A 13,207-nucleotide genomic window follows, 5' to 3' on the forward strand; every position below is an offset into this window, starting at 1 on the left:
GACGAACAGAGATGATGTCTGTATGTGTGTATGTATGTACTGTGTATGGCACTTTCCATTGGCCGATTCTACGGATTACACAGCGCAACATTTTTTTGTCTCAAGAGCAAACTTATGTGTCTCTGACAGATTTTGGGCCGCTGAATCTGAATCTGGGCTCAGATTGACTCCAGCACGTCAGAATTTTGAGCTACACCTCAATTTATTGGACAAAATATGCAATTTTGGGATTTTTGAATATTTCCATGCTTAATGACTTGTAGTCAAAAAAGCCTAAAATCGCATATTTTGCCCTATAAATTGGGGTATAGCTCAAAATTGTGAGGTGATGGAGCAAATCTGAGCTCGGATTCGGATTCAGCGGCCCAAAACCTGTCAGAGATACATAAGTTTGCTCTTGAGACAGACCAAAAGTTAATTTTTGTTACGCTGTGTTATAGCTCGAATCGAACTGGTATTTTACCGCATTGTTTGCTATTGAAAATGGTGCGGATCGATCGGATCGTTCCGGAGTTATGGCCATTTTAGGGATCCAGACTTGCACCGGTGAACTGGTCATATATAAAACTGAACCAAATTCTATCATGCGACACATCAAATTGCGCCGAATTTTGTAAACTTTAGCATATTTTTTTTAAGATACGGACACGTTCAATGTTTCCAGTGAGCTGTTCGCTCTTTGAAGGAAGCACGACACTAGACAACGGACTAGCATGCAACGCCCTGTGGCACAGCCGAAAACTTTTCCTGACAGCTGCGGCGGGAATCGAACCCGCGCTCCTCAGCACGATGCGACTAAATGCTTGGTGACACTAGCCGCACGACCACGAAGCCACACAAATCGTCTATCGTATTATTGCATCGCTGCATTAGTGTATCGCTGCATTGCTTCATCATTTCTTAATGCATCGCTGCATTTTTGCATTGGTGCATCTTTGCATTGCTGCATCAATCCTGTATGTACGGATGTTTTCCCAAACCTTTGAGCAAACCAGTTTTTGGTGTGGTAAGCTATAAGCTGCAATATTAGTTTTATTAGTTATTAACATTTTTGTTTGTTTCTCTACTTCGTGTACTTACAATTTTTGGTGAAACACCTTTTGCAATAGGATTACGGATCTACACTTTGGACCACTGTGTCTGTGCCTGCTGCATGAAAGTGTTATGTAACTTTAGCATTTCTGAATATTCATTTTTTCGTACTTACAGTAGTTGTTTAAGATAATTGTAAGATAGATGTAGGTAGATTGCACGTTCTAGCACGTTAGCCTAGATTAAGGATGGTTTTTATATAAGTAATTCAAGCAAGCACATTCAATATTAGCATATTTACCCTCGCTCTGCTTTCGCTAGAATCCAATCGGCAATCATTAAACACTTAGCATAAACTTTAGTATAGGCTTAATTTTACTACTTATTTTAGCTAGATTTAGGCATAGAAATTTATTTTGGAATAATTCAACGATATTTTTAGGGAAAACTGCTGCTTGATTGGCTTTACAGAATGACTTTCAATTTTCGAGTTATCAAGTTATCTTCTAGTTTGTTGATATCTGGTCATTCGGTGGTCATTGTATTCGCCGCATCGTAGTGTGCGGCTATCGGTGGCGTGGTTCGCTGATGGACCACAAGTAATCGCCTCATCGGCCACAATGACACCGTGGTGGGGATCCGCATCGTAACATCCCCCCACCCGTGAACCTGATTGGAATCCTGGATCCTCTCTGGAGCCACCGTGTTGAATGCTATCAGGTTCACTGCTCTCTACGATGTCCAGTAGAGCTAGCTTCACCGCGGGTCTTCGTAATACTCCTGATGCTGTGCGTACTTCTGCTTGACGCACTCGTCCGTCTCTCCCGGCGATGACCTTTTCTACACGTCCACGAATCCAATGATGACGTGCTGTTCCTCCAACAACAAGAACCAGATCACCAATTTTCAGGTCCCGCGTTTCCGCAAACCATTTGGTCCGGCGAGTGATGACCGGTGCGTACTCTTTAATCCACCTACGCCAGACGTCGCAAATCCATTGGGCCAGCTTCCAGCTACTCCTTAGATCTCCTCGTTGTAGCATTGGCTCGGATGGCAGAATCTTCAGACCACTGGAGTTGCCCAACAGAAAGTGATTGGGCGTGAGCGATTCTTGATCTGCTGACTTAAGGGGAATGTAGGTGAGAGGCCTGGATTTTATGATGAACTCGGCTTCCACCAGGATTGTTTCCAGGGTTTCATCGTCTGGTTTTCGGGGGGCATCCGCAACCGCTCCAATTGCGGTTTTCACTGAACGTACGAGACGCTCCCAGGCTCCGCCCATGTGCGGCGCCGCCGGAGGGATGAACATCCATTTTGTTCTGGCACTTGTAAAAGATGACGCCAGAGCTTCGTTCCGCTCACGCTGCTTCTCTACGACATTGCCCGCACCCTGGAAGCACGTTGCGTTGTCGCTGTAGATTTCAGCTGGCGGACCTCGCCGTGCAACAAACCGCCGCACTGCCATGATGCACGATTCAGTTGACAGATTGTGCACTACTTCGATATGCACCGCGCGCACTGTCAGGCAGGTAAATACTGCCACCCAACGTTTAACTTGGCTCCTTCCAACTCTGACGAAAACCGGCCCGAAATAATCTACTCCATCGAATGTAAATGGTCGGACGAAAGCTTGCAGTCGAGCCGGTGGAAGTGGAGCCATTGCTGGAGGTTGTGGACGACTTTTCTTCACGCGACAAAGGGCACATTCCCTTGAAACCTTCTCGACGAGACTTCGCAGCTTTGCCACCTCAAATCGTTGCCGCATTTCGTTCACGACAGTTTCCCTGTTTGCATGGCGAAAGCGGCGATGATAGCAGTCAGTTATAAGTTTGGTAATGCGATGATGCCGGGGCAAAACAGCAGGGAATCTGGCTTCGACTGGTGCGAATGTTGCAGCGCCAATACGGCCCCGCATCCGGAGGATCCCTTGGTCGTCCAGATACGGCCATACTTTGAAAATCGGGCTTGATTTGGACACGCAAGCGTGCCGCGTATCCGGTGATCCTTTCGTCGGAGACAGGACTGTTATTTCCTCAGGGAAGCAGTCCGCTTGAGCTACTTTCCACAACGTTTCTTCTGCACGCTTCAATTCAGTTTGGTTGAGAACGCCTAGCTGTAGTGCTGAACCGCTCCGTTTATGACGAAGATTGTCTACGAAACGTAAAGCATACGCCATTGCCCGCTGCATCCTCTCGTACCGACAGAATCTTGTGGCTTCAATCAGTGGGACTGCTGACCAGTGCGCATGAACTGGCCGAAGTTCTTCTTGGGTCGAAATATCTTGACGACGTTCCGGCCAATGTTCTTCACTTTGATGAAGGAAAGATGGACCACGAAACCATGGATTTTGTGCTTGGAATACAGGGCCTTTTCCCCACTTTGTGGCCATATCCGCTACATTGGCTTTTGTCGGGACCCATCTCCAGTCTTGAGGATTACTCAGTGTCAAAATTTCGCCCACTCGAACCGCAACAAACTTCTGGAACCGGCGGTGATCTGATAGAATCCACGCTAGTACGGTTGTAGAATCGGTCCACAGATAGCGTTTAGACACCGGAAGTTCATGATTGCTCAGAACAGATTGAAGGTATTGAGCACCGAGAACAGCAGCCTTCAACTCTAATCGTGGGATGGAAAGAGTTTTTAGGGGCGCCACTCTGCTTTTCGATCCAACCAGAGCTACTTGAATACCACTTTCACTCACTAGTCGGAAATATACGACGCAGCAGTATGCTGTTTCGCTAGCGTCAACGAACACATGGACCTCTAGTCGATTGGCATTGTTGGAAAAGGCGGTGGAGAAGTAGCACCGTGGAATCCTTACTGTGTTCAACTGATCGAAACAATCCACCCATTGGCGCCATTGTCGAATGTTGTTTTCGTTGATCGGTTCGTCCCAACCTGTCCCTGAGGCCCAGATTCCTTGGATTAGGACCTTTCCTTGAATAAGGAAGAAAGAGACCAGGCCTAGCGGGTCAAACAGGCTCATAACGACCCGAAGTATTTCTCGTTTCGTGGGAACGTGGTTGTGGTTGAGAATCCATTGAAGATCTTCCCGAAGGTTGACAGTGTACGTGAAGCAGTCTACACTGGGCATCCATTTTATCCCCAAAACCGATTCCGCGTTTTCAGCCCTCTCCAAGGCCAATTCCTTCATTGGATCTCCTGATTTTTCTCCGATACCTTGCAGAACTTCCCCAGAGTTGGACAGGAAATTACGAAGCTCGAATCCTCCCTTTGAATGAACGAGTTTCACCTCATTCACAACTTCTGTAGCTTCCTGGACTGTCCGGAAGCTGTCCAGGTAGTCGTCCACGTAGTGGTGCTTGATGATAGCGACCGCGGCTCGTGGATATTGCTCGGAAAACTCTGCAGCGTTTAGGTTTTTTACAAATTGGGCTGATACGGGCGAACATGTAGACCCAAACGTCGCAACATCCATCACGTATATTTTGATATCTTCTGACGGAGTGTCACGCCACAGAAAGCACTGAGAGAGACGGTCTTGTTCCCTGATTTTAATCTGGTGGAACATTTCCCGTATATCACCACACACGGCTACCGGGAATTGGCGAAAGGAGCTGAGAACGGCGAGCAATGGTGTCAGCAGGTCAGGACCCTTTAGGAGTTTAGAATTGAAGGAGACAGATCCCACTGTAGCTTTGGCATCCCAAATCAACCGAACTTTCTGCTTTCTGGGATGTTGAACTACTCCTAACGGCAGGAACCATAGTCGGCTGCGATCCACTGAATCCAGCTCCGCTTGAGTCGCCCTGTGCGCGTAGCCTTTACGCTCGTAGTCATGAATCTGTTCACGTACTCGATCTCCGAGCTGCGGCTGTTTGGCAAATTTCCTTTCCAATCCCACCAGTCGTCTAGTCGCCATCGGGTAGCTGTCAGGGAATTCTGGATTATCTGTTCGCCATAGAAGTCCCGTCTCGAAATGGTCACCAATGCGTCGAGTCGTCTGTTCGAGAATCATCCTCGCTCGTTTATCTTCCTCCGATTCTAGGGTTTCGTTGCGATTGAAGAGGCCGTCATTCTCCAAGGTGAAAAAATCTCGCAACTGCTCGTTCAATAGATGATCCGTATCCGCAGCTTCCACGGTGTGAAAATTAACCAAAGCTGCGTTTTCTCCTCTGTCACCAGCACACCCATAAACGGTCCACCCTAGGCGACACTTTGCAGCAATTGGATCGTTCGGTCCACCCTCACGAAGTTTCAGTGGAGCGCCTAGACGAAGGTTATCCAAGCCGATCAGAAGCCTCGGCTGAACATTTTCATAACTCTCCATTGGGAGACCACGGAGGTGTGGGAAACGCTGAGACAATTCTTCGTAGTTGAGCTGCTGACTGGGCAGGAATAGACAGCTGACTGTCCTGGCTTGACGAAGATCGAACTTCTCAGAACCACACTTCCCTGATATTCCCAAGTTCACCTCCTGGGACCTGGACTCATTCCGCTTAACGTTACCTGTCCACTGGAGAGTTAAAGCTTTCACGGGACCTTTTACACCCAGCTGCTTCGCAACGTTGTCTTCCAGCAGTGTGATTTCCGAACCTTCATCGATGAAAGCGAATACCGACACGCTTCTGCCTTCGTTGTATAGGATGACAGGCAGTATGCGGAACAAGGCTTTCGTTGAAGGTGTATGGGTAGATGAATAATTGACATGGTGTGTCGATGAAGGAGAGTGAAGAAGAGTATGGTGCTTCAGTCGGCACCCATCTACCGCACAGCCTTGCCATGACTTGCAAGGCCATTTGCCGTGGCTGTTCAGACATGTTCTGCATAAGCCCTTCTTCTGAATAGTCTTCCACCGCTCGTCGACGTTCAGATCTTTAAACTGAGAGCAATCCGCCGCCCTGTGACCTTCGCGAGTACAGACACCACAGATTTTAGTCGGCTTCCGAGGTTGTCCTGACGAATTCGGTTTACTGCTTGGACTATCGCTTTGCGAATGTGCATGGATCCCGGCACTCTCCCTTCCTTTCTGCTTTTCGTGCTTATACGTCTTCTCGTGGACTGGAAGCTCGAAGCTCACCGCACTCGCTGCGTTGACCTGCTTTTCCATGAAGCGCCCAAAGGTCTCTAAGTCTGCCAACGGTTGTTGGCCCTTGAAGGAAGCCCACTCCATTTTCATCGAGCCTGGGAGCTTATCTACCAACTCCTGCATCATCATGGGGTTGGTGAGATGTTGCTGCAACTGCGCCGCCCGGAGATGATCAACAAAATTCCCAACTGCCAAACCGAACTCGATAACCGTTTCCAATTTATCTTGTCTTGGACCTGGTGTACGACGAACCTTTTCGAGGAGCGATTTGAGTAGCAGCTCTGGTCGACCGTAGCGTATACGCAGTGTCTCGATAGCGTGAGGCACGCTCTCTGGCAGCAAAAGTTTGCTGCAGACCGACTCTTTCGCGTGTCCAGTCAGGCACTGCTGAAGCCTAATCAGGTTTTCAGCGTTTGTGTAGCCGCAAGCAGCGGTCGACTGTTCATAGCTACTGATGAACATAGGCCAGTCGATTGGGTTGCCATCGAATCTGGGCAACTGTTTCCCAACTACATGCCGCGCTGCAAGCTGTTGCGACTGAAGAACGACGGATTGTTCAGCCATAGCTGGCTGCTGAACTGGATCTTGCGGAGGCACGATCTCCTGTGGGTATCGATGGGACAGCCGATTCACCTGTGGATTCGAAAAACCAACGTTCTGTGGAGAATACACTGGATAACTTGACCCGGGAATCCCTGCGTATCGCTGAGATGGCTGCTCAATGACCACCGAGAGCGGTGTCGCTTCCGACCGATCATATCCACCATGTTGCTGTTCGGGCGCTGTACTATGGGCCGCATCCTGGTTGACAGGACCGCCGCTGTGCGGATGGCGTAGTTGCTGCTGTACGTATGGATAACACAGCTGCTGCTGCGCGGAAAGCTGGCGGTGCACAGCCTGATTAGTACGCAGCATCGGTTGTATGTGAGGCTGGGAGTTCGCTACGTATCGTTGGAACGGTTGCACGACAATTTCTGACCGAGCTTGCTGTAGCGTTTGGGACAAGCTTCCCACCTGCATACCACGAGCCATTTGCGAGGTGATTTGTGCAACCCTGGATTGCGATGTTGGTAGCTGGTATGCCAACGGGTCTTGAGAAACTGTCGGGTGAAGGCCACTATTTGCTTTTTGTTCCTCCACCATCTTCCCCAAAGATCTTCCATCGGTATGTTGACCTGCTAGCCAACTCTTCACCTTCTCTCGTAAATCTGGAAGTGAGCTCGTACTGCTGCCGCATCCGCTTCCGGCCTCTGACATCCGCTTGATTAGCTCATTCTTCTTCTCGACCGATTCCCTCCGAATCAATTGCTGTTTCGCCAGCAACGCCCGTTGTTCGTCCAGCTTTCGCTGGCGGAGACGTCGTTCTTCTTCTATCAGTTGCTTCTTCTCCTCGATCTGACGCTGTTCTTCTTCCAGTTCCATTCTCTTCAGCTCTTCCTGCTCCTTCAGCTCCTGTTCCTTCATCTCCTTCTCTTCCTCGATGACCTTCATTTGGGCCTCCAGGGCGGCTGCCCGAGCACTGGAAGTTTGGCTCGCTGGGATCGAAGGAATCTTCGAGCCTTTCCTCGAAGCTGATCTTCCACCGGATTTGGCGGACCGATTGTCAGCTTTCAGCTGTTTCCCGCGCTTAGATTTATCGGCACTCACCTTGGCTATGCAATCATTGCATACATACTGCCGATCCTTGACGGTTTCATCAACGCCCGCACACGTGAAGTGTTCCCACAACTGACACTTGTCGCAGGCAACCATCTGGGCATCCGCCGAGTCAGGACGGTTGCAGGTTTTGCAGTTGGACACCGTCTTACCGTGACCTCCATCCATTGCGCCTATCCACGTACAAAAATTCTTATAGAAAATGTACGGATGTTTTCCCAAATCTATGAGCAAACCAGTTTTTGGTGTGGTAAGCTATAAGCTGCAATTTTAGTTTTATTAGTTATTAACATTTTTGTTTGTTTCTCTACTTCGTGTACTTACAATTTTTGGTGAAACACCTTTTGCAATAGGATTACGGATCTACACTTTGGACCACTGTGTCTGTGCCTGCTGCATGAAAGTGTTATGTAACTTTAGCATTTCTGAATATTCATTTTTTCGTACTTACAGTAGTTGTTTAAGATAATTGTTAGATAGATGTAGGTAGATTGCACGTTCTAGCACGTTAGCCTAGATTAAGGATGGTTTTTATATAAGTAATTCAAGCAAGCACATTCAATATTAGCATATTTACCCTCGCTCTGCTTTCGCTAGAATCCAATCGGCAATCACTAAACACTTAGCATAAACTTTAGTATAGGCTTAATTTTACTACTTATTTTAGCTAGATTTAGGCATAGAAATTTATTTTGGAATAATTCAACGATATTTTTAGGGAAAACTGCTGCTTGATTGGCTTTACAGAATGACTTTCAATTTTCGAGTTATCAAGTTATCTTCTAGTTTGTTGATATCTGGTCATTCGGTGGTCATTGTATTCGCCGCATCGTAGTGTGCGGCTATCGGTGGCGTGGTTCGCTGATGGACCACAAGTAATCGCCTCATCGGCCACAATGACACCGTGGTGGGGATCCGCATCCCCAGATCTAGAAGTTTCTTTCATTTTATGAATTAGAACCCCACAACAGTTATATACAAGCCAAAGTTGGATATGTAATAGTATACCTTTTGGCGCTTTCCAAAGAGGTGCACCATGCTGAGTGAAATATTTCATATATGCACAAGAAAGCTTCTAGAAATTTTCTTCTAGGATTTTCTTCATTGTCTAGTCTAGTCTAGTCTAGTCTACACATACACAGCCATTCATTGAAAGAATCCTGGAAAATGATAGAATCGACTAGTTCCATCATTTTTCTTGTCATTATTAATCCTTGCAGCACATCTAAGATGTATTACAAACATTAAAGCGGCCAGGCCTACTGTGCAGCGTTGTTATTGTTATTGAAATCAAAGAACGGGGACATCTCGTACCAACCGTTCTGTATACGAAGCATAAATATGAAACATTAACGGTGGGAGTGACGTTGCTAAGAAGGTTAATGTCACCCCTTGGTCCTTGGATTACTGGGATGGGACACAGGTATTTACCCCTCATGCCCTGGCCCTTATGCCTAGGCTTAAGCGCCTTTACTCGCTCTCTGAAACGAAAAGAAAATACTTATCCCTCCCACTATTACAGGAACACATATTTCAAAATCATCACATTAAATCTACAGTACCAAATGATGTTACCCAAATATGACCATCATGCAGTTCCTAACACGTAGCCAGATGATTTTTCCACTTGAACTGTGATAAAACGCAGCATTCACTTGATTATTGGGGCACTGTAACATTGTGTCTTCCATAAGCAGCAGCACTATCTTTACATTTCGGGTGTACTCGCAAGAAATGCCCGTAAGAAATTTTCCGTGTTGATTTCTTTGCATTATTCTCTTAACACTTCCGGCATTGAATCTTCACAATCTGAAAGCGCACAACAACGTCCCCGCCAAGTTATCTTGGTTCAAATTCGCCACACATCACCTATGACTTTTGATGCTTTTTCAATCAAAACACTGGAAGAAAGCTCTACACAGTGCCTTCACTTTATCACATCACATTTTTCTTTTTTCTGATCAATTTCATGTATTTGGTTTTTCAAGTACGGCCCACACTTGTTTTAATTTTCTTGTTAACCAATGAGGAAAGAAATTAGCACGCTAATTTGCAGAATATTTCCCGAAACTCCTAACCGCACTTCGAAGGTGTAACACCCGTCATTTTGCAGGCCGCATATTAATTTAACGAGACGAGACGTTGTGAAAAAACGCGATAGAAAAAATCCTAACACATCCAAAACCGTTTGCACGCGCAGTCTGCTCCCTGCAGCTTCCCACAGATTCCGAAAATCACATGCTTACTGCTTCCGGAGGGCGTAGCACCATGCGTAGCACCAGCCAAATTCTCACAACACCGCACAAAACAGGATTGCGAAAAAAGCGTGACAAGCGGAAAACAACACGTCCGATCGCGGCGAAGCCTACTTCGATCTCCTCTTCTAGGATTTTCTTCATTGTATAAAAAAAAAAAAAAAAAACTACTTTTCTAGAAGCGTGGCTAGCCACGTTGGGTCTGCTAGTATGGGTATACAGTAAAACCTCCATGAGTCGATATTGAAGGGACCATCGACTCAAGGAAATATCGAGTAGTGGAACAAAAATCCTTTGGGAAGCTTTTTGGGGGGACCATCATAGTAACCCAGAAATTATTTTTCAGTATGGAAAAATTTACCTCCATGAGTCGATATCGAGTCAAGGAACATCGACTCATGGAGGTTCGACTGTATTTGGTAAGGGGAAGACGTCCGGAGTGTAATATTGGGAACCAGAGTATTCAAGATGACGACCCAAAATTCAAGATGACGGCCCAAAATCCAAAATGGCGGCCCAAAATCCAAGATGGAGGTTGTTTTAAAGAGTTTTAGGCGCTCAAGCCATGCAATATGGGTGTGGAGAATACCGTGAAGTGATTCTACCAACCATGAGCTAAAATTTTCCTGAACAAAGTTATGCTAAATCTGGAGCTCGATTTGAAGAGGTCGTATGTGCTTTTGTCGATATAAAATTCGATCAGTTTATTTTAGTTATTGTAGAAATATGGAAGATATTTTGAAGACTTTTAATGATGGAACGGAAAGCCTTTTTTGTGAGGATTCTTCTGTATGTATCAACATTGTTCAATTTCAATGGTATTCGCTACAATGAGCGAATCCAACTGATCGAATTTTCCATCGACGAAAGCACATACGACCTATTCAAATCGAGCTCCAGAAATGTCTTTTAATTTTTGAGTTACAACACTTTTTGTATGTGTGCGTCTTATTCGAACTCTAGCCCCACCACTGAGGCATCAGTTCGAATGCAGTGTTTGTAAAATTTCGCTAACCGTAGATATTTTGATTCTATTCATATAAAACAATATTTTTTTCAACTTTGATCGATTTTTTTCACCAATACCATAATTTTTAGGGATAATGTGTATATTTAAAAAATGCTTAATGTCTTGCAGTCAAAAAAGCCCAAAATCGCATATTTTGCCCCATAAATTAAGGTATAGCTCAAAACTGTAACGTGCTGCAGCAAATCTGAACCCGGATTCGGATTCAGCGGCCCAAAATCTGTCAGAGACACATAAGTTTGCTCTTGAGATAGACCAAAAGTTAATTTTTGTTACACTGTGTATTTAGCATGGAGAAGATGTCCGGAGATCAAAAGGGGCAACTAGAATATACAAAATTCAAAATGGCGGTTGTTTTAAGAATTTTTAGCCCTCGAGGTTTACCAGCCTAGGGCTGAAAGCCTCGTAAATAAAGCTAATAACAATAAGAATTTTTAGGCTCTTAAGCCATGCAATATGAGTATAAAAATCAAAAATTCAAGCCAAAATGTTCAAGATGGCGGCCCAACATCCAAGATGTTGGATAAAACCATGAAATATGGGTATATTTGGCATAGAGAAGATGTCAGAAGATCAAAAAGGGCATGGTGGTTATTTTAATAAATTTAAGGCTTTTAAGCTATGCAATATGGGTATTGTCGCGCTTATCTTTTATTAGAGTCCTGCGGCGGTCGTACGCTCGTAAGGGGCCGTCCATATACCACGTGGACAGAAAATTCATGGTTTTTGACCCCCTCCCCCCTCCCCGTGGACAAGCGTGGATATTTCATAGACCCCTACCCCCCTCCCCCAATGTCCACGTGGACATCCGAAAAAATTGTTTTTCCATATTTCTAAAAAAAAAATGGAAAAAGTGATTTTGAAACGTTTTTTTAATATTGTTTTTTTTTTCTACGTAAGCAATGTCCTTGGGGGTTTTCGGCCTTGCAGTCTCCGGTGCAGTCAAAACGAAATATATTTTCGATGCCTGACGTTTCAATGGGCTATGCCATCTTTCTCAAGGGTTAGAAATATCGTTCTTCGTCTGGCGGTATGAATTACACATGAATTATAGTCAAATTTTGGACGGACTTCATCAATTTCTATTTTTGTCAGGAAAAACTGGGAAGTTTTGTATGGCGGGCCACTACTCTGATCGTCACTATGCTATTCTAATTTTAAAACCCTTGAGAAAGATGGCATAGTCCATTGAAACGTCGGGCATCGAAAATATATGTCGTTTTGACTGCACCGGAGACTGCAAGGCCGAAAATCCCCAAATTACCAGTCGATTGCATCCACAAGGTAAGCAATGTCTTAAATATAATTGAAAATTTTATAAAATACAAACATTCTATAGCTTTACATAGAATATAAACAAGTAGCACAAGTTTTCAATATTGTTGTTAATTCAGCTTAATGTGTGTGAGAGTGTGGGTTCGATTCCCGCTCCAGTTGGTGAAAAAATTTCGTTAATCGGAAAATTCTTCACTGGGTGTGTTTCGTGTGATGTTAGTGATTGTTCAATGTTCAGTCTAGAAAGACTCTGGTTGAAGACGGTGTTTTTTAGAATGTTTGTTTACACTATGATTGTCAGATTGTTTTGTTGAGATAAGGTAATTTTAAATCTTAGATTTTTGTTGAGATAAGATTATATTTCTTAGATTCTTTCAAAAAACAAGATTTGAAGCATCTAAATTGTGTTGCTGAGGTTTAGACTTTAATATCTATTAGAAACATCTTAAATTTTAAGGGAATCTACCAATAAAAAAATTTGAGATAAGCCTGCACATTCTTACATGTATTTTGGAACTTTGAAGTAGTTTAAAAATTTGATATGAAACTTCGAGAGATCCATACAGCACTTCAATGAAAATATTCTGACTGAAACACCAACATTTGCATGGTCTACACTTCATTTTAAATCTCCAGAATATTTCTCGATGAAGGAAACTAAGTAATTAGAAATTCTGATCATTTCTGATAATTTAAAACAAATTATTCTGTGAATCGATACCATTATTTTTTTTCCTTGAAGAAGTAACTTACAACTTAAAGACAATGTATAATAAAATAAAATGTATGGACGAACTGTTGAAGAGAATCTTATCAATAGGGACTATGGATATTCGCGGCAAAATTTCTTAAATTTTGCGAGCCAACATTGTGAATTTCGCGGTTCCATATTTTTGACGGTATCGTTGA

At 44.5% G+C, this 13,207-nt stretch overlaps 1 protein-coding gene across 1 annotated transcript; it reads right to left on the reverse strand.

Moving 5' to 3' along the window:
• Window positions 1–1,531: 1,531 nt before the first annotated feature.
• On the reverse strand, window positions 1,532–7,909 carry LOC134290646 (uncharacterized). Its single transcript, XM_062857824.1, has one exon. It carries the CDS (start codon window positions 7,907–7,909, stop codon window positions 1,532–1,534), a length of 6,378 nt encoding a protein of 2,125 aa, XP_062713808.1.
• Window positions 7,910–13,207: the final 5,298 nt, after the last annotated feature.

The sequence above is a fragment of the Aedes albopictus genome, chromosome 3, assembly GCF_035046485.1.
Source record: "Aedes albopictus strain Foshan chromosome 3, AalbF5, whole genome shotgun sequence".
Lineage (NCBI taxonomy): Eukaryota > Metazoa > Arthropoda > Insecta > Diptera > Culicidae > Aedes > Aedes albopictus.

Excerpts from the sequence above, each read along its gene's own strand:
- LOC134290646 (XM_062857824.1), bottom strand. The coding sequence starts at position 7,909 with ATGGATGGAGGTCACGGTAAGACGGTGTCCAACTGCAAAACCTGCAAC.